Source organism: Myotis nattereri (genome assembly GCF_964212035.1).
Source record: "Myotis nattereri genome assembly, chromosome: 3".
Lineage (NCBI taxonomy): Eukaryota > Metazoa > Chordata > Mammalia > Chiroptera > Vespertilionidae > Myotis > Myotis nattereri.
Window position 1 is genome coordinate 174,324,621 of NC_138077.1, and position 24,826 is coordinate 174,349,446.

General features: G+C 39.1%; 1 protein-coding gene across 1 annotated transcript in view; it reads left to right on the forward strand.

Moving 5' to 3' along the window:
• Nucleotides 1-24,826, forward strand: part of LOC308517125 (uncharacterized protein C1orf87) — a gene marked incomplete at both ends in the record, with an annotated part of 74,572 nt that overhangs the window by 7,179 nt on the left and 42,567 nt on the right. Inside the window, 4 exons of the mRNA XM_081088185.1 lie at nt 8,822-9,038; nt 19,419-19,547; nt 20,090-20,353; nt 23,196-23,317. Coding sequence (XP_080944311.1) covers nt 8,822-9,038; nt 19,419-19,547; nt 20,090-20,353; nt 23,196-23,317 — 732 coding nt within the window. The remainder of the gene's footprint in view (nt 1-8,821; nt 9,039-19,418; nt 19,548-20,089; nt 20,354-23,195; nt 23,318-24,826) is intronic.

Here is a 24,826-nt window from a genome sequence, read left to right on the forward strand (position 1 = left end):
GTGCTGTGTCACATATAGAAATTTTTTGATATTTTCAACCATAGTAAAACAAAGATTTATATTTTTGATATTAATTTTATATATTTAAATGCCATTTAACAAAGAAAAATCAACCAAAAAAATGAGTTCGCATGTCACCTCTAACACGCGTGTGTCATAGGTTCGCCATCACTGATATAGACAATGACCGTTCAAGTGAGGATAGTGCAATGAACAAACATAAAGGAGGATCATAAAGGTATTTCAAATCTCAAAGGTGTTCCCAAAAGGCCTCTCTGCATAAGTGACATTTGAACTGAGACTGCCTGGAAGTAAGAGCTAGAACTATCCAATGAGAATTATCCATGGTTAGTTACCAGTGAGCTGGCTAAGACTGTCCCAACTTTATCCCATTGGGCATGGCTCACTAGATTCCAACGTTCCATAAAAAATGGTGTAGCCATACAAACATCAGATAATGCAGGCTTTAAGGCAAGACCCATTAGTAGAAATTTTCAAAAGAATATTTTATAGGAAAAAAAGGAGGATTTAGTACTTACTAATTAATATGAACTCAATTGCATAACATTACAATGTATGAAATATAAATTGACATAAGTTAAAAGCAAAATGAATTTATAATCATAGCTGGAATTATTAGCATGACTCTCTAAATAACTAATATGTACACTAACAAAGATATCAGTAACAAAAAAATCTAAAAAACACTTTAGAACTAACTGAAATATAGAACACTACAAGTGAAAGCAATAGTAACAGAACACACATTATTTTAAGACTGCAACTTTCTATAGGCCCGGAGTTCTTCAGATATTAGACATCTGGTGTTCCTAGCAACTGCTACAAACAGCACCTAAGTCAACCACCTGAAATGCAAGCAGATTTTTTTTTCACAAGGCTGCCTCAGCTTGCTCTATAAAAAGTTGAATAATGTCTCTTTCTGGGAGCACAGTGCCCAAAGATTAGGGCATCCATGTAGCTGCTGCTTTCCTGCCCATGAGGTTCAGGCTGTGCCAAATGACACCACAGGTGCCCACCACCATCCTCATGCCTCATAGATCTACACAGAGAGTAAACCTGCAAACATCTGAGAAAAGAGCTCTTTGGGCTGAGGGAACTGACAAAAGATAGCCTCTTGGCGTGTTTGAGGAGGAGCAAGGAAGCCAATGTTGGTGAAGCAGAGTAAACAAGGAAAGAGGAGTAGGAAATGAAGTCAGGTAGCAGGTCATGTGGGCCATGGTAGGAACTCTGGGTTTGTTCTGTGGAGAATGGAATGTTCTTTATAGAATTGAGAGCAGTGGAAGACACAAATTGATTAAAAAAATTATTTTTTTTTTTATTTTAGAGAGGAAGGGAGAGAGAGATAGAAATATCAATGATGAGAGAGAATCACTGATCTGCTGCCTCCTGCATGCCCCCTACTGGGGATTTAGCCCACAACCCTGGCATATGCTCTAGAACCGGAATTGAATCTGGGACCCTTCAGTTTGCAGGCTGATGCTCTATCCACTGAGCCAAACCCACTAGGGCTGATTTTTTTAGAGTAGTTTTACATTTACAACAAAATTTAAGGGTAAGTTATAGAGATTCCACATATACACCTCTCCCTACATAAGCATAGCCTCCCCCGTTAACAAAATCCCCCACCAGAATGGTACATTTGTTAAAACTGATGAAACTAGATTGATATAACTTAATCACCCAGAGTCTATAATTTACCTTAAGCTTTGCTCTTTTGTAGTCCATTGTATGGATTGGACAAATGTATAATGACATATGTCCATCATTATGTGTCATACAGAATAGTCTCACTGTCCTAAAAATCCTGTGTTCTGTCTATCCATCCCTCTTTTTAAATCCATGATCTCTTTTCATACCCTTGATTTAGTTCAACCTCATTAAAGAAAATAACATAGCAGAGATTATTGTTCCCCACTCCCATAGACCACATGTATGTATCCAGAGGATGGCAGGGAGCCAGGAGAGCTGTTGGTGCTGCCGCCTTTCACAGTATGGACAGAAGACCTGGCTCAGAAACTGTACCTTAAAGTGCTGAGATGATTGGTGAAGAGGACAGGCAGTTGCACAATCATTTGGCTTAGACCTGCAAAAGAAAAACAGGGGAGAGTGTAAGTGCAAAGAACATTATATTTCAAGCTGAACGAGGCTGGCTGAAAGATTTAAAAGCAGCACAGTCTGCAAAGCTCCTGGGTATCATCCACCTGAGGACATTGTGGTGATGCTCTGTTGTTGTTGTTTTTCTCTATAAAATGAAGGATTCTGAAGATTTTTAATTTCAACTACTCTGCTTTGTTTTTTTAAAGTGGGTGATTTCTAGACCTGGTAATTACTGTTATTAGACAGATTACATTAAATCTCTTTTTATCTATTTAAATAGATTTTCCTCAGTTCCTGTGTATGATAGAACTTCAATCTTTTGAATGCTAGTTTTATCTATCAATAAGGAAGTTTTAGGGATCCGAAGGAAAGAGCATCCTTTCTGTACCTGGGTGATGGGGAGGTTTGGATAAAGGAGATAGCACTTTAACTGATAACTAACCTAAAATTACCACTTGTCAAGGGCTGACTGAGCACCAGGCTTGATGCTAAATATTTTATACATCTTACCGTGGTAAGTATTATTTTTCTAATCTCACAGATAAAAGACTGAAAATCAGAAATGAGTACTAATTTGCCAAAAGTCACACAAGTTATCAGGCTAGGATTCAAAATCAGTACTACACTGACTGAAATATGGCTAAATTTTGCACAATTATAGAAAAAAAAACCCTTCCTTTTTCATTCTCTATGCTTTTATTTTTCAAACTTTAGTGCACATAGGAATCATCTGAGATGTTTTCCAAGAATCAAGATTTTCTTGTCCTGTTTAATCCCAATTTAAGAATATCAGAGTGGTCCACATATCTGTTTTATCATCCAGCACCCTGCATGATTATGGCCCATCTCAGGTGACCTGAGGTTCAATGGTTAGGAATCACTGTCATTTCCTTCAAGAACAAGCCCTTCACCCCATTTGGAATGTTTTTCCACCTCTTATTTTCTCCTTCAACTGCTATTTTATAGCTTAATTCCTTCATGGAGTCATGTTCATCCCCTTTAAGCAGACTGAGTTGGAAACTCCGCTATGGTCCCATATCTCTTTTTACATACTTCATTTTTTAAGTTATCACCTACTTTTATAAATTTTAAGACAACATAGTCTGAAGACAATGAGTGGATTGGTTGTCCACTACTACCTCGACTAAGAAGGTAGTAATGTGTAGCTTAAAGACAGGTCAGATAGAAGAAAATGTCCATAGTGTAAGCACGAATAATGGTATAAGTGAAGAAAGAAGATTATAGAAGAGAAGGGCTGCTGGGATATCACTGAAAGTACTTCATACCAAAAGACAACTGCTGATTGATTTGGTTGCTAATTTTGCAGCCAATATGACTTTAATTTGAGAAACCATTTTTATTCTGTGAAATAGTGTAGTGCAAATGTCATTTAAGATACATTTGGTTATTTCCATTGATGTGATAATTTCACTCAATACTATAAAGAAAGAAATGGGATATTTTGGGAAGAACTTTGAAAATGCATTGAATTCCTTGTCCCTGGGAAGGTTACAAACCAAAGCTGAATGACAGCCACTTTGGTGTTCTGTACAGGGCCTTTAGGTCTAGGTGGGAAGATGAACTAGATGCCTTTATATATGATATTTTAACTAATATTTTTAAAGAGAAGCAAAATCCTGTTGTTTAAAACAGACAGCTATAAACTATATGTGTAGACTTGAGGAGTAATGTAGAGGGAGGAGCATTTGGTCTGGAGTCTGGGCCTGAGTCCTGGATCTGTGCCGACTAGCAAGGTGATCTTGGGCAATTAATCTCTCTGGTCATCTGTCTTCTCATCTGTATAATGGTGATAATAATACCTATTTTTTCAGGATTATTAGTACAGCATGAAAAAATATGCAAATTTATATGTGATAGCTGACACATAAGCTTTTAGAAATGTTAGCTTGTATAATTACAATAACAAAGAAATAAATGATTCGGGCATAGGGTTGGCAGTTAAAGTCTTAAAATTCTTTCTGCAGAATAAATTTCTATGATAATAATACACACCATGGCTTAGGGAATGACAAAAGAAGCAGAAGAAGAAAAACCCCTCACAATAACATTTGCACATTAGCATAGGCTTCATATTACAGCTTCCCCATGGAGTTCTGTGAGATTTTCAGTTGCATTCCCTATTAAGTCTCATTTTATTTTTTATTTTGTTGTTGTCTTTTTTAAAAAAGGAAAAGTATGCTTGTGTTGATTATCTGTTATTACTTCCAAATAAGAACATGCTTTCATTTACTGAAATTAGATCCGCAGTCACTGCCTTGGCACACTCTGGGCCACCTTCTCCAGAGGATTTGGGCCTGTTAGCGCACAGTTGGAAATCGGTGACATTGAGTGCCTGCCAAGACTGGCAGACCTTTAAGATAGCATCTGGTGACCTTTTTGCTGAGCCCCTTGGGTTCTCCGTTTGAGATTTGATGTTCTTCGGGTGAGGGATGCTTCTAGCCACCTTTGCAATGTTTCTTTCTAACTCTGAGACTCTGAGCAGTAGCAGAGGGTGGCACCAAAAGGCTGGTTTGCAGGAAGAGCCCAGTGTGAGAGAGGGAACAACTGGATAGTTTTCTCCATGTTTATTTATCATTCAGCAATACAGTAATCCCCCCTAATTGCTGTAGTTCCCAGAGGACATAAAACTCTTCACTGTGTCCCTGAGAGCAGCAGCTAAAGTCAGAAGTACCTATGAAGAAGCTAGCTGTGTCTTGCTTCCAAGAGAGTACTGATGGCTTTTTTTTTATTCTATTGAAATGGCAGATTTCTAGTTTCAGTACCGCAGGTAGATAGCACACAAGCACAGAAGTAGGAACTGTGAGTTTGTGAACAGCATAACAACCAATGTGTGTTGACTAGATGTTTGTGCTAGCAATAGACACATGCCATTTCTCAGTTGGGGAGTCATTTTCATGATAATTTTAAACTGCTATGTATGTGGGGGGTTTTAAAAAAAAAACACAAAAAAACAGCAACAGATTTAACAGGTTATTTTTGGTTTTTATATCTACTGTGGTTGTTTAAACAGACAGGCAGATATATTTCACATTTCTCTGCCTCGTCTGTCCTGAGACTGCCCACAAAAAATTTTGAAGGTGATTAAAGCAAAGATAATTTATCCCTTGATTTCATCTGGAAGAACGAACTCTCTGCCCCTGTGCCCAGTTTTGCCTTTAAATCCTGCACTACCTGCTTTCATTGCCTCCTCCTCTACTTTTGGTCCCTCATATAATCCCAAACTTCCATGGAGTCTCTCCTGACTCTTCTATGGGCGGTAGGAATTTAGGTGTAACCAGGTAGACCTAGGCTTAAATTCTGGCTTTACTACTGAAAAACAATGTAGAATTGGGCAAATCAAATAAACTTTCTGACAATATCTTCATCCTAAAAATGAGACAAATATGAGCACCTATCTGTAGGGTTGATGTGAATGAAGAATAAATAAACTAGTGTATGTAAGTGGCTAGTGTGACTGTCATGGGGTTAAATGCTCAGAAACATTATTTTTGCAACCATTGCAAACTGTAACTATTACTCATTAAGTTTTTTTGTGGTAAAATTTGGGTACAAGATTAAATACATTTCAGTTGTACAACATTATAATTTGATAGCTGCATACACTACACAGTGTTCACCACTGTATGTCTAGTTACCATCCATCACCATATAATTGGTCCCCTCTGCCCCTTCCCCTTTCACCCTTCTCTTAAGTCTCTTCCCCTCCCATAACCACCAGTTCATTCTTTGTATTTATGAATTTGTTTTTGTTTTGCGTGTTTTTTTAGATCCCACAAATAAGTGAAATTATATGGTATTTGTCTGATTTATTTTGGTTATTCCTCTTATGAATTTCAAATATCACTGATTCTTTGTAACATTCACTTGACATTCATCTATAAGTTAATGAGGTATGTTTTATATTATTTGTATAAAATATATGTTGATTTTTTAAAAACTTAGAAATATATCTATATGCATATACATAGATGTGCACATCATAAGTATACTCACTGAATTTTCACAAACATAATACACCCATGCAACAACCATCCAGATCGAAAAATAGAATAGTACCAATATCCTAGAAGCCCCCTGGAATTCTCTTCTGGTCTCTACAACTCTCCAAAAGGTAACCTGTAGCTAAAAGCTATCTATCTAACTTATAGAAGCAAGTTATACCAGCTATTAACTTGATTATTTGTGTTATTTTTGGACAACCAAATGAAATTAAGTTCCTTAAGGTCAGGGACCATATGCTATACGTCTTCTCTCACTGCAAGAACTATTTATTAAATATGCACCTTTCTTCTATATTCCCATCTTGCTCTGTTGTTATTTGACTGCACCTGTCTGGCAAGGCCCTAGCCCCGAATGTGCCCCACTGTGTTCTTTGCTTCTCCACAAGGGCTCCTGGGCAATCTTGGTGGAGACCATTCACTCTCAGGCTGATGCCACAAAGTCATGGTCTCCAGCCTTCATGGTCACTCATTTTTGCCCCGCCAACTTTTCTTCTGATCAGCTGCCTTCCACTCTTCATAGCAGCTATCTCAAGCCATCTACCCTTAATCAGACTTCCTACCCCACCACTTCCCCCTTGAGAGCCAACAGGTAGCCATACCATGTATATCAAAAGAAAATTCAAACTGTCAGCAATTTGATCAACATCCTGGCACCAAATGTACAAATAAATTTGCCTGCATCCTCACCTAGCTCCCTATTACCCAACCTTGAGGTTTCATTTCCGCCTCTGTTCTCTCAGTGACACTCCATTTCACTTTGTCAGGGATCATCTCATTTTACCAATGATATCCTCTCCTTTTCTCTGGCTCAGCTGGCTCTTTTCTCAGCCCACTTCAGTCTAGTATCCCCCCCCCATTATCTCACTGAAACTCTTTTGCCAAGATTCCTGGTGATGTCAATGGACACTTTTCAGTGCTTACCTTTCTCAGGAGTACCTAACACTGTTGATTATGCCCTCTCTCTGGAAACATCCTCTTCACTTTGCTGCCAAAAACTCACACTGCTGGTCCCCCTCTACCTTACTGAAAATTTCTTCTAAATTGCCTTTTAGGGTTCCTCTTCCCTCCATAAATGTGGGAGTTTCTCAGAGTTCTTTCCTAGGCCTTCTTTCCTTCTCATGCTGCCACAACCAAGAGGATTACTACCAAAAATATACATCTAAATCATTGCCTGTGATTTGGTTTTACTAAATCAACAAATACTGAGGCAATTGTTTCATGCTCAGAGAGTACGACATGCTTTAAAATAGAGCCTTTCTACTGTACTAACAATAACATCTAGAATTTATAGAATCCCTTCTAGACATAACAATTTTGAAATTTATTTTCCCAAATTATAAAATAATATTTTCTCGTGTAGAAAATTAAGAATAGTTTTATGAGATGTGATGTGATATAATGTAATGTAATAGAGTGTAATGGAATCTACTGAGTTTCACTACCCAGAGATATTTACTGTTTACTTCAGCTTATATCCTTCTAGATATACTGTACACTCACACATAAACACATATATTACAGACATGCTTTGTACATAGTTGAGATAATTATATTTTTCACTTATTTCTATAACTAGACATTTTTGTGTCATTAAAATTATTCCTAACCATTTTAATAGCTCTATACATTTTATCATATGGACATATAATTAGATATTCAACATATCTATCTATTACTAAGTATTTAGAGTTTTTAATTTTTCTGCTTCTGCATTTTTTTCATAATACACAATCTTAAAATTTTGACTTAATAGGCTAAAGAGTTTCAACTTTCTGACTCTTCATACATTTTGTCAGGTTACCCACTCAATCACTTAGATCTTTTGGTGTAGCCATTCACTTTTTTTTTTTTTAAGTTTTCTATATTTAAAATGGTGCCTTGCAATTGTTTTTGACTTATAAGTCTTTAGTAATGAAACAAGGTTGAGTAATTTTTAAATTTTGTTTATTATTTGCATTTTCATGAATCATTCCTATTGGATTTTTATTTTCCTTTTCTTTTCTCTCTTCAGGGGTGGATAACATTTTTCTGCCAAGGGCCATTTGGATATTTATAACATCATTCCCAGGCCACACAAAATTATCAACTTAAAAATTAGCCTGTTCTATTTGGTCAAACATTTAATTAACTCACCCCTAATGCCTTGGCAGGGCCAGACCAAATGATTTTGTGGGCCTTATACAGCCCTTGGGCCAGAAGTTCCCCACCCCTGCCTATGTAATATTAAATTTAAATGGAGAACTAATGAAAGGAAAAGAAGCTTCAAGGTGAGGAGTTGAGGGAAGACATAGAGCAGAACTGGAGCTGGCGAATTGCCTTGACTTTCTTCTTTTTCTAGTTACAAACAGCAAAAATACCTTTCAGGCTTGTAAGTAGGATATGTGATGATCTATAGGGTTCATTTTGATACTGTCATTACTTACAATAGGAGCTTTGGAGCAGATGGACAGATTATCTTTATGAGTATGAGGAAGAGGGAAGGGGAAATAAAGGCTAAGGAAATAATAACATGGCCTCTCTATGGTAAATGATCCCTAGACAAATAACCAACATTTACTTCTTCATTCCCCAATGCTGGGTTACTACTGTTCACACCAACAAACACCTTCTATTTTTTCATGCCAGCTTAGCACATGCAAATCCGCCCTGTGAGTAACAAAGTGCAAAACCTTTCTTCACAGCAAGGAGGAGGAGAACTTGAAGGCAGAAACTCAAAGAGTGTTCCAGAAACCTGTGACTGGTGATGCAAGGCAGATGAGCAGAGACCCCCCAGTTCCTAGTAATCCCACTGATCATCAAATCAGTCATGGCCCAGATGATGTGCAAGAGAACAAGCCCCCCGAGAACAACCAGAAACTCCTAACGGGAGCGCTCGGTTGCAGACTTCTGGATGGCAAAGTGAGTGACAAATACCCGAACTGTTCTTGGTAAAGGGCTAGGAAAATTCAGAGTTAGAATAGAGGCATATATTCATACAAATGGTAATAGATGTATTTTGCATAAGATAGACTTAGAATGAGTTTTTTAAATCTGAAAATGAATTTTGAGATTATTGTATATATGCATCTTTGTTGAGTACAAATTGAGTTGCTCAACCTACTCTGCCTCTGGCTCACTCAATGATGGACATATAGTAATAATTATCACCATACATGTAAATTTGGGATAGGTTGGAGGTAGGGTGGTCTGTCTTCTTTAACATTCCAGGGAGAGATCATTTACTTTCAAAATCCAGTGCCACCATATCTAGACATCCAAAAATGATCAGCCCAAAACTATCTGGATAGAAATCTATATCACTGCACTCTTGTTCAGAATCAGCCAAATGATCCACAACAAACTAACGTGATAATTAAGAATCTAAATGATTAGTATTTTGTAATTAAAAAACAAGAATAGCAGCAATTGCAAACTGGATCCAAAACAAGAAAAAAACTAATAATTTATTGATAACAAAGTACCATTTCCAAAAATTGTTGAAACGGCAATTAAACGAATACATAGAGTAGGAGTTTTGCAGTGCTGCCAAGCATTAAGTGACAGCCAGATATTTTAGTAGAATACTGAGAGTCTGCTTGCAGCACACTCTAACAAAACCATTTTTAGTTTTTAATTTTAATAGCTCCTACTAAATCTCTCAGATACAAGCTAGCTTTAGTTATATGAGAAAATAAAAGCCTATGGATTTGTGATTTTTGTTCATAAGAATGCTGAAAAGAATGCAATTTGGAGTAGTTAACAGCCCAACAATGGACCTCAGACCATACTCTGAAAGATCTACTTGAACAGTGGGGTCCAGAAATAAAAGTGACTTGCCCAAAATGTCAATGGCACAGCTTCTGCTGGAACTCTGGCTTCCTAATCCCCAAGTAATGCATTCTTTTGGCTTTCTCGTGAGTCCTTGAATTTAGGACTTGGTTGAAGCAGAACATAATGCATCTGCAGAGGTAAACTAATCTATTATGAACTTCTAAAGACCTCTGAGTTTTCACCTAATTTTGACTCTGGTGTTAATATATTTGTTTTTGTTGCTCCCCAAGGATGACTTTGGTAAGAATATTATAGTTATGAAACACTTTATTATTGACTAGTCACTTTCAGGTAATTTTTATTATTTGCTCCTTGGAATTAACCTGTGAGGTTATTTCTATCACTATGGTATATAGATGATAAAACTGAGATGCATAAAAATTAAAGTGACTCAAAAATGTCCAGATAAGATGTTTACCCAGGTTTTCTTTTCTCTTCTTAATATTGATCTTCCTAATTATAAAATATTACATACTTGGGTAGAAATTTTGGAAAATGCGAGGAGAATACAATGAAGAAGAAAACAAAACTCAACTGAAAAGAAAAAAACAGCGGTGTACTTCTTTCTCTTCTTTCCTCCATGCATAGATATACTAGTAAAGCATGAATCATGATGCATATACTCTGTTATCCTGCTTTATTCACTTCATAGCAAGAATTCTGTTCCAGCTTCACAAAATTCACCTTAAGCATCCTCTTTAATGGCTCTATGAGTCATACTCAGAACACTTAAATAACATTTACTCTGTGCCAGGAGCTATTCTAAGCTCTTTACATAGATTAACTAATGTAACTACTCTCAAGCACCCAATGAGGTAGGAACACTTATTAACTTCAGTTCATAGGTGAAGGAACTGAGAAACAGAGAGTTCAAGTGCCTTGTCCAGATCGTAAGACTGAGAAGTGGCAGAGCCCAGTTGAAGCCCAGGTTCTAGGTCCTTAATCACCAAACTGTATTCATTCCTTTATAGGAATATAACATGGCTCATTTAACTAATTCCTTATTTTTGGCATGTAAGTCATTTCTAGGTTTTCTCTTATAAATAGAAAGTTGTTTCTTAATATGCCCCCTACCACAGTGAGCTCTCCATTCCTGGAACAGACTCTGCGTTAGCCATTATAATGGGCAGCATATTCACTGGGTAAGCTGTTCATGAGCCTCCATAATCTGGACTTTTTGCTAGTGCTAGAGTGACAGAGGGAGATGACGTGTCTCTCCCCCACACAAAAAACTCAATGAGGTTTCTCGTGGGAGGCTCCGTAGGGCTAACACTCAACCACCAAACACAGCAAGGCCTCGTGGGAGGTGTGGGCCTAATTGGTTCTGTCTGCCAAGTGTGTCTAGCTGGCCTGCCAGATGGCAGCCACAGTTGCCTGGTACAGAGACCCTCATTACCACCTTGATAAGTGGTAAATGGAATCATGCCTCAGTGAAAAAAACAAACCAATCAGAACTCATTCTAGATCCTCATCCCTCACACATAGATGAAAATAAGCTTTCCTGTGTGGTATCTAACAGACAATCTGGACTGAATTTGCTCCAAAAGAGAATTTACTGATAAAGACTTATGCTAACGTGGGTGAGGATGGGCAAATTTTTCTGAATTACAGATGCAGCTTGAAGGGTATCATATGATTAATAGGAGGTAAGTAAAGCAGAAAATGTTAAGTAAATCCAGTATTTCATGTAAGTGATAACAGTTAGATATCTTAGAAATCAACCAGTACAAACTTTCATTTCAAAAATGAAAAAGAAGAGGCCCAGAGCTTCATGTTTAGTTCAAAGTTTCACAAGTGAAGAGTCTGGTTCTTCTCACCACCGACCCTAGGATCTTTTTGTCTCCAAATTCTTCTCCTTATGTCTTTTTGAAAATATATATGTTGTTTACATTATTTCTCAGAAAAATCAGTTCTGCCTTCTCTTAGAAAATAAAAAAGAATGTGTGACTAGCAACAAATTCAGTAGCATGGTTTCAAAAATAAAATTAGTGTGCTTTTTGTATCCGGCAGCATGAAAATGGAAGTGTTAGTGCTCTCATTTTGATAATTATCACGGCTGATTGGTGGTGTTTCTTTTAAACCCCTTTTGCGTATTTTATCTTGCTTGTTCTGCTCAATAGCCCTGTGAGAAAACAACAAAAAATAGCCCTGTGAGGAAGGTAGAGGCACAAAATGTTATTTCCTTTAAGAGATGAATAGATAGATGTGAAGGACATTTCCACTTGGCTGTGCAGCACTGGTGGCTCAGATTCAATATGTTCAAAGCAAAATCTCCAATCCCACTCTTCGTCTTGTGGTCTGTCTCACAGAATAGTCTCCTAGTTCTCCTAGTTGCACAAGCAAGAAAGCTGGGCATGCTTTCCTCTTCTCTCTCCCTAACTCCCGTATCCAACTAATCACTGAGCCTTTTAAATTCTACCTCCTTCATGTCTCTCAAAACCTGCTCTCTTCCTTATGTTTCCTCTGTCAGACCTAGTCAGACCACCATTATACCTCAGCAGGGAGACTTTAATTATCATCAAATTGGCTTTCCTTTTCTATGCTTCTCTCTGTGTATTGGTCAGCTATTATAATACTTCTGTGTAACAAATTACCCCAACACTCACTCAGTGGTTTATAATAATTTATGCTTACATCAGCAGATGTGAGCTAACACAGCATTAATTTATTTCACTTGGACATTCCCAGACTTGGCTCCAGATTGAAAATTTGGTTCAGGTCTGCTCTGTGTTTTTCTTATTGTTCTGAATCAGTGGGTTCTTCAAGGCAAGTTCTTGTCATGGTAATGGAAACATTTCAATAGCACAAACTCAACCACAAGTACATTAAGCCTTTGCTTGTGTCATATCCACTAATCTCCCATTGGCCAAAGCAAGCCACATGGCAAAGCATAACACTAATGGGGCAGGGATGTATATATGCTACCTCTTTTAGGAGGAACTTCAAAACCACAGATCAAATGTAACCCCTACTTAAAACATTTAAAACCACTGTTTAATTCTCAATGCTCCAGTATAAAATTCAAACTCCTTGACTGCTCATTTTAACTCAACTTTGTCTACTCTCTATATCCCTCCCATCCCCCATCTTTCACTGAACTGAACTTCAGTTTCACAAATAGACTTCCATTCTCTTTTATCTCCTACTAGAGGCCCAGTGCACAGATTCGTGAACTGGTGGGGTCCCTAGGCCTGGCCTGCACCCTCACAATGCAGGACCCCTCCAGGGATGTTGGATAGCCAGTTTTGGCCCAATCCCTGCAGGCCCGATCCAGACAGGAGGGAGCCCAATCTTGTGCGTTGAGCATATGTCCCCTGGTGGTCAGCATGCATCATAGCAACCAGTTGACAGGTCTTTCGGTCATTCGGTCGTTTGGTCACTTAGGCTTTTATATATATATAGATCTCTTCTCCATGCTATTCCTTTTGTATGAAATTCTCTTCCTTCCATCTTTATTTAACCCTAATTACACTGGGGTCTCAACTTAGATATCATCTCTGTAGAGAAACATCATTGTCTAATCATCAAGACTGAGGTATGTGCCTTTCCTAATGTACTTCTAAATCAACCTGTGTATAACCCTATAGCAGATGTCATCATACTATTAAAATAAGTTGTTCCTTTGTCTCTCTCCTTGAATGAGTCTATAAGTCCCCTGAGGATAATATTTTATCTTGTTCATTATTATTTCCAAAATTCTCTCTCTATGTAAGAAATGCTAGAGGCTTTCACATTAGAGCCTGGAAGAAGTAAATGTATGTATTTTTTCCACTGGCTCTTAATGTTATGTTGGAGATATTCACCAACGTAATTAAACAATATAAAGCAACTAAAAACATAATTAGAAGAGAATAGGAAAAACTGTTTTCAGATTATAAGATTATACACATAAACTCTCAAAACAGCTAGTGAAGAAACTACTAAAACGGAGAATTTGACAAAACAGTTATAACATCAATATATGCAAATCAATAGACTTCATGTATATAGAAAAAACCTAGTCAGAAGATAAAATTCAAGACACCATTTACAATAACAAATAAATGAACAATTAAGTTAACTAAATAAATCAAATGTCTAGACATAAGCTTAACAAAAAATGTCTAAACCTTTATAAAAAAAAATAAAACATTCTTGAAAGACACAACAGTAGATTTGAACTATGGATAGGTATGTATGTTCTTATACAGAAAAAGTTAACATCATTAACCTCTATCAAAATCCCAATAACCATTTTGCAGAAATATAAAAAGTCATCCTAAAATTCAGATAGAACCTCAAGGGTCTCTGAAGATCCTAAACCAGGGGTGGGCAAACTTTTTGACTCGAGGGCCACAATGGGTTCTTAAACTGGACCGGAGGGCCGGAACAAAAGCATGGATGGAGTGTTTGTGTGAACTAATATAAATTCAAAGTAAACATCATTACATAAAAGGGTACGGTCTTTTTTTCAATAGTTTTATTCATTTCAAATACGGGCCGTAGTTTGCCCACGGCTGTCCTAAACAATCCTGAAAAAGAACAAAGCTGGAGAACTTACACTCTATTATTTCAAAACTAACTATACAGATACAATAACCAAAACAGTATGGCACTGGCATAAAGATAGACAGATAGACCAATGAAACAGAATAGGGAGTCCAAAATTAGAACCTTACATAAATGGCCAAATGATTTTTCACAACGGTATCAAGATGATTCAAAGAGGAAAAAATGGTCTTTTCAGCAAATGGTACTGGGAAAACTGAATAGCCACATGTAAAAATATGCAGTTAGACTCTTACTTAACACCATGTACAAAAATTAACTCAAAATGGATCCATGACTTAAATATAAGATTCTAAACTATAAAACTCCCTGAATAAAAAAATAAGGCAAAATCTTTTTAAAAAATATATTTCTATTGATTTCAGAGAGGAAGGGTGAAGGGGGGGAGAGGGAGAGAAAGAGAAAGAGAGAGAGAGAGAAACATCAATGATATGATGAAGGAGAAATATTGATCAGCTGCCTCCTGCATGCCCCACACTGGGGATTGAGCCCGCAACCCAGGAATGTGCTCTGACCAGGAATCAAACCATGACCCAGTCCTAGTTCATAGGTCGATGCTCAACCACTGAGCCATGTTGGCTGAGCAAAGCAAAAATCTTTACATTGGGTCTGGCAAAGATTTCTTAGATATGACTACAAAGGCATAGAAACTAAAACACAAAATTGACAAATTGGACTTTATAAAAATTTTTAAATGTTGTGCATCAAAACACATTACCAACAGAATAAAAAGGCAGCCCACAGAATGGAAGGAAATCATATATTCAGTAAGAGATTAATATCTAGAATATATGGAGAACTCCTAAAGCTCAACAAAGAAAACAGATTTTTTAAATGAGCAAAGGACTTAAATAGACATTTATCCAAAGAAGATAAATAAATGGCCAATTGCACATAAAAAGATATTCAACATAATTATTCATTAGGGAAATGTAAATCAAAACTACAATGAGATGCCATCTTATGCCTATTAGAATAGAGTTATCATCAAAAAGAAAAAAAAAACAGAAATAAGGACTGTTAGTGAAGGTGTGAATAAAATCTGTTGGTAGGGATGCAAAATGGTTATAGGTATTGTAGAGAACAGTATGGTGGTTTCTCAAATATTAAAAGTAGAACTACCGTATGATACCACTTCTGGGTATAGAGTCAAAAGAATTGAATGAAGGGTTTCAAGGAGGTATTTGTACATCCATGTTCTTAGTAGCATTATTCATAGTAACTAGAATGGGGAAGAAACCCAACTATCCACCAACAAATGAGTGGATAAACAAACTGTATGTGCATACAATGGAATAATATTATTATTAGGACTTTTAAAATATGCATTTGATGTCTCTGCAAATTGACATGACTTCTACAATATAACTATTTTAAAATAGTTTTATTTATAAGCAATCTTTTAAGAAGAAAACTTATTTACATTTCCAACACTTGCAAGTTCCAACAGCCCAAAAAAAGTTACTAACTTAGTGTTAAATTTCTGTGCTTCATTTGTACCAATTCTTTGATGGAAACATCATAAAATCAGTATTGGTCAGGAGTCATTTTGGCTATCACATCAGTATTTTGTGATTCAAAATAGAGCAAATTAGAGAAACCTATAGCATCAGAGATTTTATAGGTAGTCTGTCAATTCCTAAATTCAGAAACATGGTGATTTTTAAAAATATATATTTTCACTGATTACAGAGATGGAGGAAAGAAAAGATAGAGAGAAACATCAATGATGAAAGAGTCAACCATCAGCTGCCTTTTGCACTTCACCTGCTGGGGATCAAGCCGTATCCTGGCATGTGCCCTGCCCAGGAATGGAACCATGACCTCCTGGTTTATAAGTCAATACTCAACCACTGAGCCACACCAGTCGGGCAACATGGTTATCTTTTATGAAAATTTCCCATTTTATTTTCATTGACAATTTGGGGACACTCTTTGCTTTTGAAAAACTATAACCAGGATGATTTACATTAGTGAAGGGACAAATCTGAAACCCTGTGTGCACATGGCCTGAACAAGAGGTCATCAACATTCTGACATTGTGTTTCTCTCTTTGTTATTCCAATTTGGTGCTCTTCTTAATGTTCGGAATCAGCAAGACATAGTCTTGGCACACACAGAGTTTACAGTCTATTGGAGGGATATACACAAAATAACAAATAAATACATAATGTAGTTTTAGAATTTACAAAATATTTAAAATGCATCATAACACATTCTTCATACCACTCCTAGGAGAAAAATATCTTTCCCCTTTTCATAGAGGAGGCCATAAAATTTAGTCAGTGATGTCTAGGCCAAAAAAATTTGAGGGCAAGAATTATACCTGCCTTGTTCATCTGACTCTATGGTGCTGAAAATAAAGATACTCAATAAAGTTTGGTGTTTAAATGAGAGCAAAGGGAGCTAAAGAACACCTTGACCTCATTAGCATAATGAAGTGTTAATAAGTACATGTTCAGAACACTGTAATATAGAAGTGTATCAAATTCTCAGAGACAGAAAAATATATGTGCTTGTAAATGGAAGTATTTTATATTACAAGTAATTTTCAAAGACACCTACTGTTTGAACAATATGTCTAAAATACCTAGCCAAATATTTTACAGAATGAAAGTACTCTATGTACTGAATGTGGAATCTCTCTCATCCTATGGTAGAAATCGGGGTTCAAATCTTATCTGCACAATTTACTAGGGAGTTAACTTTGGACAATTCTGACTTCAACTGTGCTCTGAAAGCACCCATCTCTCTCTATTATGCCCTTGTGTGAACCTATGAGATTTTCAATATCCCTTTTCCTGTACTCTTCCTTCTTCTTTTCTCCTCCTCCCTCACCGTTCAGCCTGTTCAAATCCATATTTAACTCAGCTTTCAAGCCTAGACTTAAATGTCATTGCTTCCAGACCTGGACCACCAGGTCCAGGTTAGGTGGCCCATGGACTGTTCTGATAGTGGCCCTCGCTCCATGTTTTCTTTCTATGTCTCTCACACTCCGTAAGCTCTGTGAGAACGAGGGCCAGGTCTGCTTTGTTCACTGTAGGGCCTATTAGAGTGCCCAGCCCAGACTAGGCAATCCATAAGTATTTCTTAAATGAAGGAATAGTTACTTAATTTCTGCAAGCCTCGACTTCCCAAGTATAAAAGGGTGCTATATGTAGTATCTACCTTATAGGATTTTTGTAGGGATTAAATTGAATGAATTAAGCAAAACACCTATATGATGCCTGTACAGAGTATGTGGCCAATAAATGTTTTACTTTTATGACTATTCTAGAACTCCCTGCTACTTCTGCTCACTCTGCCCACTATAGAGAGCCTCTTGACTTCTCTTTAAAACTAGAGGCTCGGTGCACAAGATTTGTGCACTCAGGGGTGGGGGGAATCCCTCAGCCTGGCCTGTACCCTCTCACAGTCTGGGAGTCCTTGGGGGATGTCCAACTGACATCCTTAGTGCTGCTGCAGAGGCGGGAGAGGCTCCTGCTGCTGTGCTGCGCTCGCCAGCCATGAGCCCGGCTCAGGGCTTCTGGCTTAGGAACACTCCCCCTGTGGGAGTGCACTGACTACCAGGGGGCAGCTCCTGCATTGAGCATCTGCCCCCTGGTGGTCAGTGTGCATCATAGCGACTGGTCATTCCGCCATTCAGTCAATTTGTATATTAGCCTTTTATTATATAGGATGCTTTATGACTATAAAGCATGAAGCATCATAGGTTGCTATCTATACTAATAGGTCATTCATTCAACATGGCAACCAACTGAGTACAGCTACTCAGTTTTCTGTGAATACTTTTGAAATGTCTCCTTCCAATTACCTGATATTAACCATAACCGTGCACCTGATTTGTACCTGAGAGTTCATTTTCATCAGATATGGCAAAGTCACAGATATAAAGACAACGCCTTTGAAAGACGAGTTTATTAAATTTTCCAGTAAGAGGGGCATACCACACCACTTAGGGCCACATAGGGAAGCAACAAAGCAACAAGGTCAGTCAGGAGGCAGAAGTGAGGAGAAAGCACAGGCCATGGCCTTTGTTGGGGTTTCCATGAGAAAGGCAAGGCGGGGTTAACCGAGTAGAACTGGCTAACTTAAATAACCCAGGGGACTTTGGGCATAGGTCTCCATTTATCTGGTATCTAGACCTCGGTTGATTCCAGGCAGGGGAAGAACTGGCTCTGTGTGTGAGGGTTAGATAACGGAGGTGGATGGGGATATGCACCAAGACCTGGTTGGTTTTCATATGAACAGTGTGGTAGCAGGAAGCTGTGCACTATCTCTAGGAATTAGGACTGGGAGGGACAGTCTCTTCCAGCCAGGCTCTCTCAGATACCAAACCGTCATAAAATACAGGGGGGGAAAAGCATGATTCATACACATACTCCATGGCAAGAGGGAATGGGATTTTATCATTAGCCCTTGTCCCATCATTTATTCTATTGTAATCTCTAATAACATCACTCTTGCGATGTAATAGTCTGGGCTTTTCATCTCTTCTAGTTCATTCTAGACAAAACTCGAAATTGCCTTCGCTAATCCTTCCTGAATCTGCTAATTACAAGAGCCTAAGGATACCCTTTCTCTAATAAGCACCCTAATTTGCCTATAAACACCTTATGTTCCACCTTATTTTACTTTGTGCAGACACCTTCTTTCTTACACAAATGAAATGGTATCTAATTATTAATATATTTGTCAAACACTTGTTAATTATATAATGCTTAAACTGATGTTGAGACAAACTTTCTTCTTTGGGGACTCGATGACCCAATGACTCCATGGGCTAAGTCATTTGGAACTGGGAATATGTTTGAAGGAATTGGTTGGCTCAGTCATATTCTCTCTTCTTTCCTCTTTCTCGCTCCCCTTCTGAGATTTACTACATTTATTTGTCTTTGTTTCTTTAAAACTCCCAAGCAGGCAAATGTTTACTGCCGCTCTGTACCAACTGGAGACCAGTCCCTGTCCTATATCCATGGCCTCCCCAGGAGAAAACTTAGAGACTGGACCTTGGAGCAGATGGAAAGGGGAAGCTCTGACCAGCCAGAGGTGTGTATACTGAGAGTTGATGAGTTTTCTATTGTGGATGAAGGGGTATTACTTGTTAACTGTATACTTTGATGTGGAACAGACAATAAGACCATCTGAGGGTGGACGGGTGGACACCCAACTCCACATATCTAACTGGCTTTTCAGGAAGCTTTCCTGGAGAGTTCACTGGAAGAACCTCAAATGTCCCAGCTGAACTTCTCACCTTCCACCCACCTTCCATCTCCCAAATCCAATGGGTCTCTAAGATATGCCATTCTAAATTCTCACATAATCAAAAGGTTATTTTGTAAAACAAAGTAGTATGTACTCTGAAGTTATTTGCTTCTTTTATTCTGAAGGAGAAGGTCCTAAGGCATTGTAAACTAATAAATACATCCAGGTCAAACACTTACCCTCAGGTATTACTAACTTGTCCTGTACTAGGCTAGGCCTGAAAGTAGATGCTCTGATACCAGCCCTATGAGGCTTCTGTCTCCTTGCATGGGCCTTCAGCCATCTTATTTCAGAGCCCTATTAATTTTTGGTTGTTGTTGTATCAGGATATTGGCCAGAGGCTAAGTGGAACGACAAAAGAAGACACTTTTCTTCTCGCCCTGGTCAGAAGAGAGCTCAAGTCCCACTCCTTGAGTTCTGGCTTATTAGACAAGCTTCAAAAAGAGCTGAAAATCCTGGATCCCATCGCCTCGGGATTTCTTCTTCAGTCTCAGCTGAGCCGCCTCTTCCTGAGGCATGAAGTCCCTCTGCAGTTACCAACAGTCAAGATCCTCTGCCAGAGGTTTGCCAGGAGTGGCTCTCCTAAAATGGTATGGCCACCTCGAAATTTCCAGTCTGCATTTCTTTCCTTTATTTTACTTGAACCCACCAGAGTAATAGAATTAAAAGGTTAGTTTCTTTCTTAAAAAAAGAACCTTTACTATTGTCCCCTAAGATACAAAGCTTATTTATATTCATACTAGAGACCCAATGCACAAAATTTGTGCATGGGGTTGGGGGGCCTCAGCCTGGCCTGCACCCTCTCCAATCTGGGACCCCTCGAAGATGTCCTACTGCCTCTCGTAATCTGGGACCACTGGCTCCTAATCGCTCGCCTGCCTTCCAGCCTGATTGCCCCTAACCACCCTGCCTGGCTGATCGCCACTAACTGCTCCCCTGCTGGCCTGATTTCTCCTAACTGCCTCTGCCTCACCCCTGCCTCTGCCTCACCTCACACCTGGGACCCAGGATTCCCTCCTCCAGCTGGTTGCAGGCACCTGGGACCTGGCCTTCCTTCCCTCTGGCCAGTCACAGGTACCCAGGACCCCGGCCAGCTTCGCCTGGGCCAGCCGCAGCCGCAGGTACCCTGGACCATGGGGCAGGCAGCTTGTCCCTCTCTCGGGCCACAGGCGCTGGCGCCCAGGACTGCAGGGCGGGTGGCTTGTCCCTCTCCCGGGCCGCAGCCTGGCTGGTCCCCATACCTCTCTCCCCGGTGTTGAGCATCTAAGCCGTTAAGGCATGATGGCGTGAGGGCATAGTGACCAGAATAGAAAATAGATTTAAGTCCCTCTCTCTTTTTTTTTTAATATATTTTTATTGACTTCAAAGAGGAAGGGAGAGGGAGAGAAAGAAACATCAATGATGAGAGAGAATCATTGATTGGCTACCTCCAGCATACCTCACACTGGGGATAGAGCACACAACCTGGGCACATGCTCTGACTGGGAATTGAACCGCGACCTCCTGGTTCTTAGGTCAACACTCAACCACTGAGCCTCACGAACCAGGCAAGTTAGATCTCTTAGTCCTGCTTAATTTCTCTTTAATGAACTTTCCCTTCTCAACTTTCATTGTCTACTCCTAACACTAGTGTGATAGTTAGAGATTCAAGATAATGAGTGCATTTAAATCCATTTACAAGCTGAGCAGCTGGTAAAAATGGAGAACTTGACTAAGAAGTGTGACAGCTCCTAGAGCATTAGAGTTTGGGGGGTGGGGTAGTAATTTTTGAAATATAACTCACCACCATCAATTTACTGATTAGGAAACTGAGCTCCAGAGGGGTTAAGGAACTTGCACAGGGCACCTGGAGAATTAATGGCAGACCCAGGGCTGAGATAAATGTTCCCCAATACAAGGGCAGGGTTCTTTCTCTGCTTGTACTTTCCAAGCTCGCACTTGAAAGTGAATACAAAACAAGGCCCAAGTGTAACCAAATTCAGGGAGCTAGAGAAAAGTGCCCTAAAAGAGGAAGAAGTAATAGCAATGGGAAAATCATTAGTGAGCGTGTGATGATAGAAAACAAGGCCAAAATCAACCTGGTTTCATGTTTAGCAGTTAATAGGTACACAAATGAATGTAAGTTCTCTCTCCTGCCCATCTTTAAACTGAAAAAATAAAATTAGTTGTATATGTATGAGAAATATTTAGCAGTAAAATGGCAACTTATTAGTATAACCTCCTTGAATCTTTAATTCAATCAAATTTTATGGTCTGAAATCTAATTTATATCTGGGACCCTGTTTAGCTTCCTTCTCCCATGCTACCCCCTCCACTGCTCTGGAGTCGTCTGTCCACCATAATCCCTAAGATTCCATCCAGCCCAGCAATGAAAATGGACAACATTCCTTCAGTCCTTTTCTATGTAAAAAAATAATAATAATTAAAATATATATATAAATATATATGCCTAAGCGACAGTCCGACCATTCACCCGGTAGCTATGACGGGCAAAGACCACCAGGGGGCAGATGCTACGACCAGTAGAGGAGGGAGCCTGATTCATTGCGGAATTGGCCATGGGTTAGGCTGCTGCTGGGGCACTGTCAGCCCTGAATCTGGTCACCTGCACCCTGGACCCAGTGAGGAGGGAGGAGGGAGCCAGTGGGCATCCAGGTCCTGGGGGGTGGGCCTGCAGGAGGGGGTCTCACAACCTGGGACCCCTCGGGGGATGTTGGAGAGCCGGTTTCGGCCCAATCCCCACAGGCCAGGCCAAGGGACCCCACCAGTGCATGAATCTTGCACCTGGCCTCTAGTAATAAAAAATAAAACTTTAAAATTTTTTATTTACCTTAGTAACCAAGACCTTATTCTCAAATAATCTGAATATATATAAATATAAGCACACATTACATATAATACATATATAAAAGAGAGAGAAGCTAAAGGCTAGGTTATAGTGTACTAACAAATAGTCCCAAATCTCAGTTGCTTAAAACAGCGAAAGCTTATTTTTCATTTACATTACATTTTTGTAACGAGTTTGCCACAGGCTCTTCTTGGCACTGTCATTATCTTAGCTCCAAAACCCAGGCTGATGAAGCAGACACTCTGGAATGTTTGGGACATATGGCAGCAGGAAAAAGAGCTCTGAAGGCCTCATGTCAACAGTTTAATCCTCAACCCAGAAGTAGCACATGTCCCTTCTGCTTATAACTCATTGGCCAGAACTGGTCACATGGTCCTACCCAGGAAGTGAAATTTTACCATTTGTCCAGGAGGGAGAATAATAGTAATAGTTGGTTAAAAAAAAAACACTAATAATTATTATATTTTTAAAGCTGCTTTAAAAATTCTTCATTGTTTAATATTTCAAACACATTTCATTTCAGCAGGCCTCTTTCCCTACATGTAAATTAAATGAGGATGTTCTGTTTCATATTTAATTTTCAGGTGAACTATGAGAAGCTACTTTATTTTCTGAAAGTGGCAGCCTCAGATGATCCACAGCAAAGCAGAAGAGCCATGGACAGCAGCCTGAGGGAAGCTCAGGGGGGTACCCATCACAGCGAAAGGTACTTCCTCCCTTTCTGTGGGCACGTTACTCCCAGACTTTCAGAGCTGGCCGGGCTCTTGGAGGCAATTCCCTATTAGGTGAGCAGTGCAGAAACATAGCTGTTCACCAACACCCAGTTTACACTGAGTTTTCTCTCGATGTGCTGTAAACAGGTGGGGATAGGAAATTATTTGCAACAATTGTATATGTTTCTTAACAGCAGTGTTTGTTTTTTTTATGAGGTTTCGGTGTAAAGATGAAAAAATCCATTCTGAAATAAAAAACGATTGTGGCTCTGGCCAGGTGGCTTAATTTTAATTGGTTGGTGCATCGTCCCGTACACCAAAAGGTTGCGGATTCGATTCCCAGTCAGAGCACATACCTAGGTTGCAGGATCGATTCCTGGTCAAGACAGGTACCAGACGCAAATGATCGATGTTTCTCTCTTCTCCCCCGCTCCACTCTTCTTTTCTCTCTAAAAATTAATAAAACATATCCTTGGGTGAGGCTTAAAATAAATAAATAAATACCTAAATAAAATGAAAGAAATGATAGCACCCTGGTGCATCTAGAGTGTGTTCCGGAAATATGTTCAGTCAATGAACTCCTGCGCTGCAGGTACCAGCACAGAGAAGTTTAAGGTACAGAATCAATAATCCCTTCCCATAATCTCAAGGGAAAGAAGTGATTAAAGGTAAACATAGGGAATGAGGAATATCATTAGAGATGAGACCCAGTAAAGCATGACAGTCTCTGTGTTCTCTAAGAAAACGGGCAAAGGGCGGTGGCTAGGAGCATAGCCCCATGGCCAGAAGCCTGGGCTCAATCCCTGTCTCTGCCACTAGGTGGAACCTTGGGCTAGTCACTTACCCTCTCTGTGCCTCCACTCTCCAACTGTAAAATGGGAATAATGTGTAACAGTGACTGAGTTAAGTCATGCAAACTTCTTAAAGTCTTTGGTACACGGGAATTGCTATAGAAGTGTTTGTTACTACTTTTTAACTATCCTGTCAGAAGATACCCTTTTCAGTTACAAATCATGTGACATAGTGATTAAGAGACATGGGATAGGAATTTACTTCTTTAAGAAAAAGGTATGGTTTTCTGTACAAATGTCCCTGGGCCAATTGTTAGATTTAATTCCCTTTCCATGTGCTCTGTTGACTCTGATACTTCATCAGACATTCATTGAATACCAACTGTGTGCCAGGCACACTTTGCTGGGCACAGTGAATTCAGAGTTGGGCAAGGCCCAGTCACTCCTTCAAGAGCTCATAGTCCAAACAAATATCCCTCTGGGAAGGACGGTCCTACCCATAAAGCTCTATACATTTTTAATAGTCAGCAACCACGCTTCATACAGTACAGACTGTGAGAGGTAACAGACTGTGCCCAGGAGAACGTGACCACGCATTGACAGATATGGTGGGTCTATGAATCCTAGACAGGAAGCCTCTCCTGAGTTCTAGACTGGGTTATGTCTCTTTGCTGCGCGGTCGCATAGATGTTTCCCTTCATAACAGACATT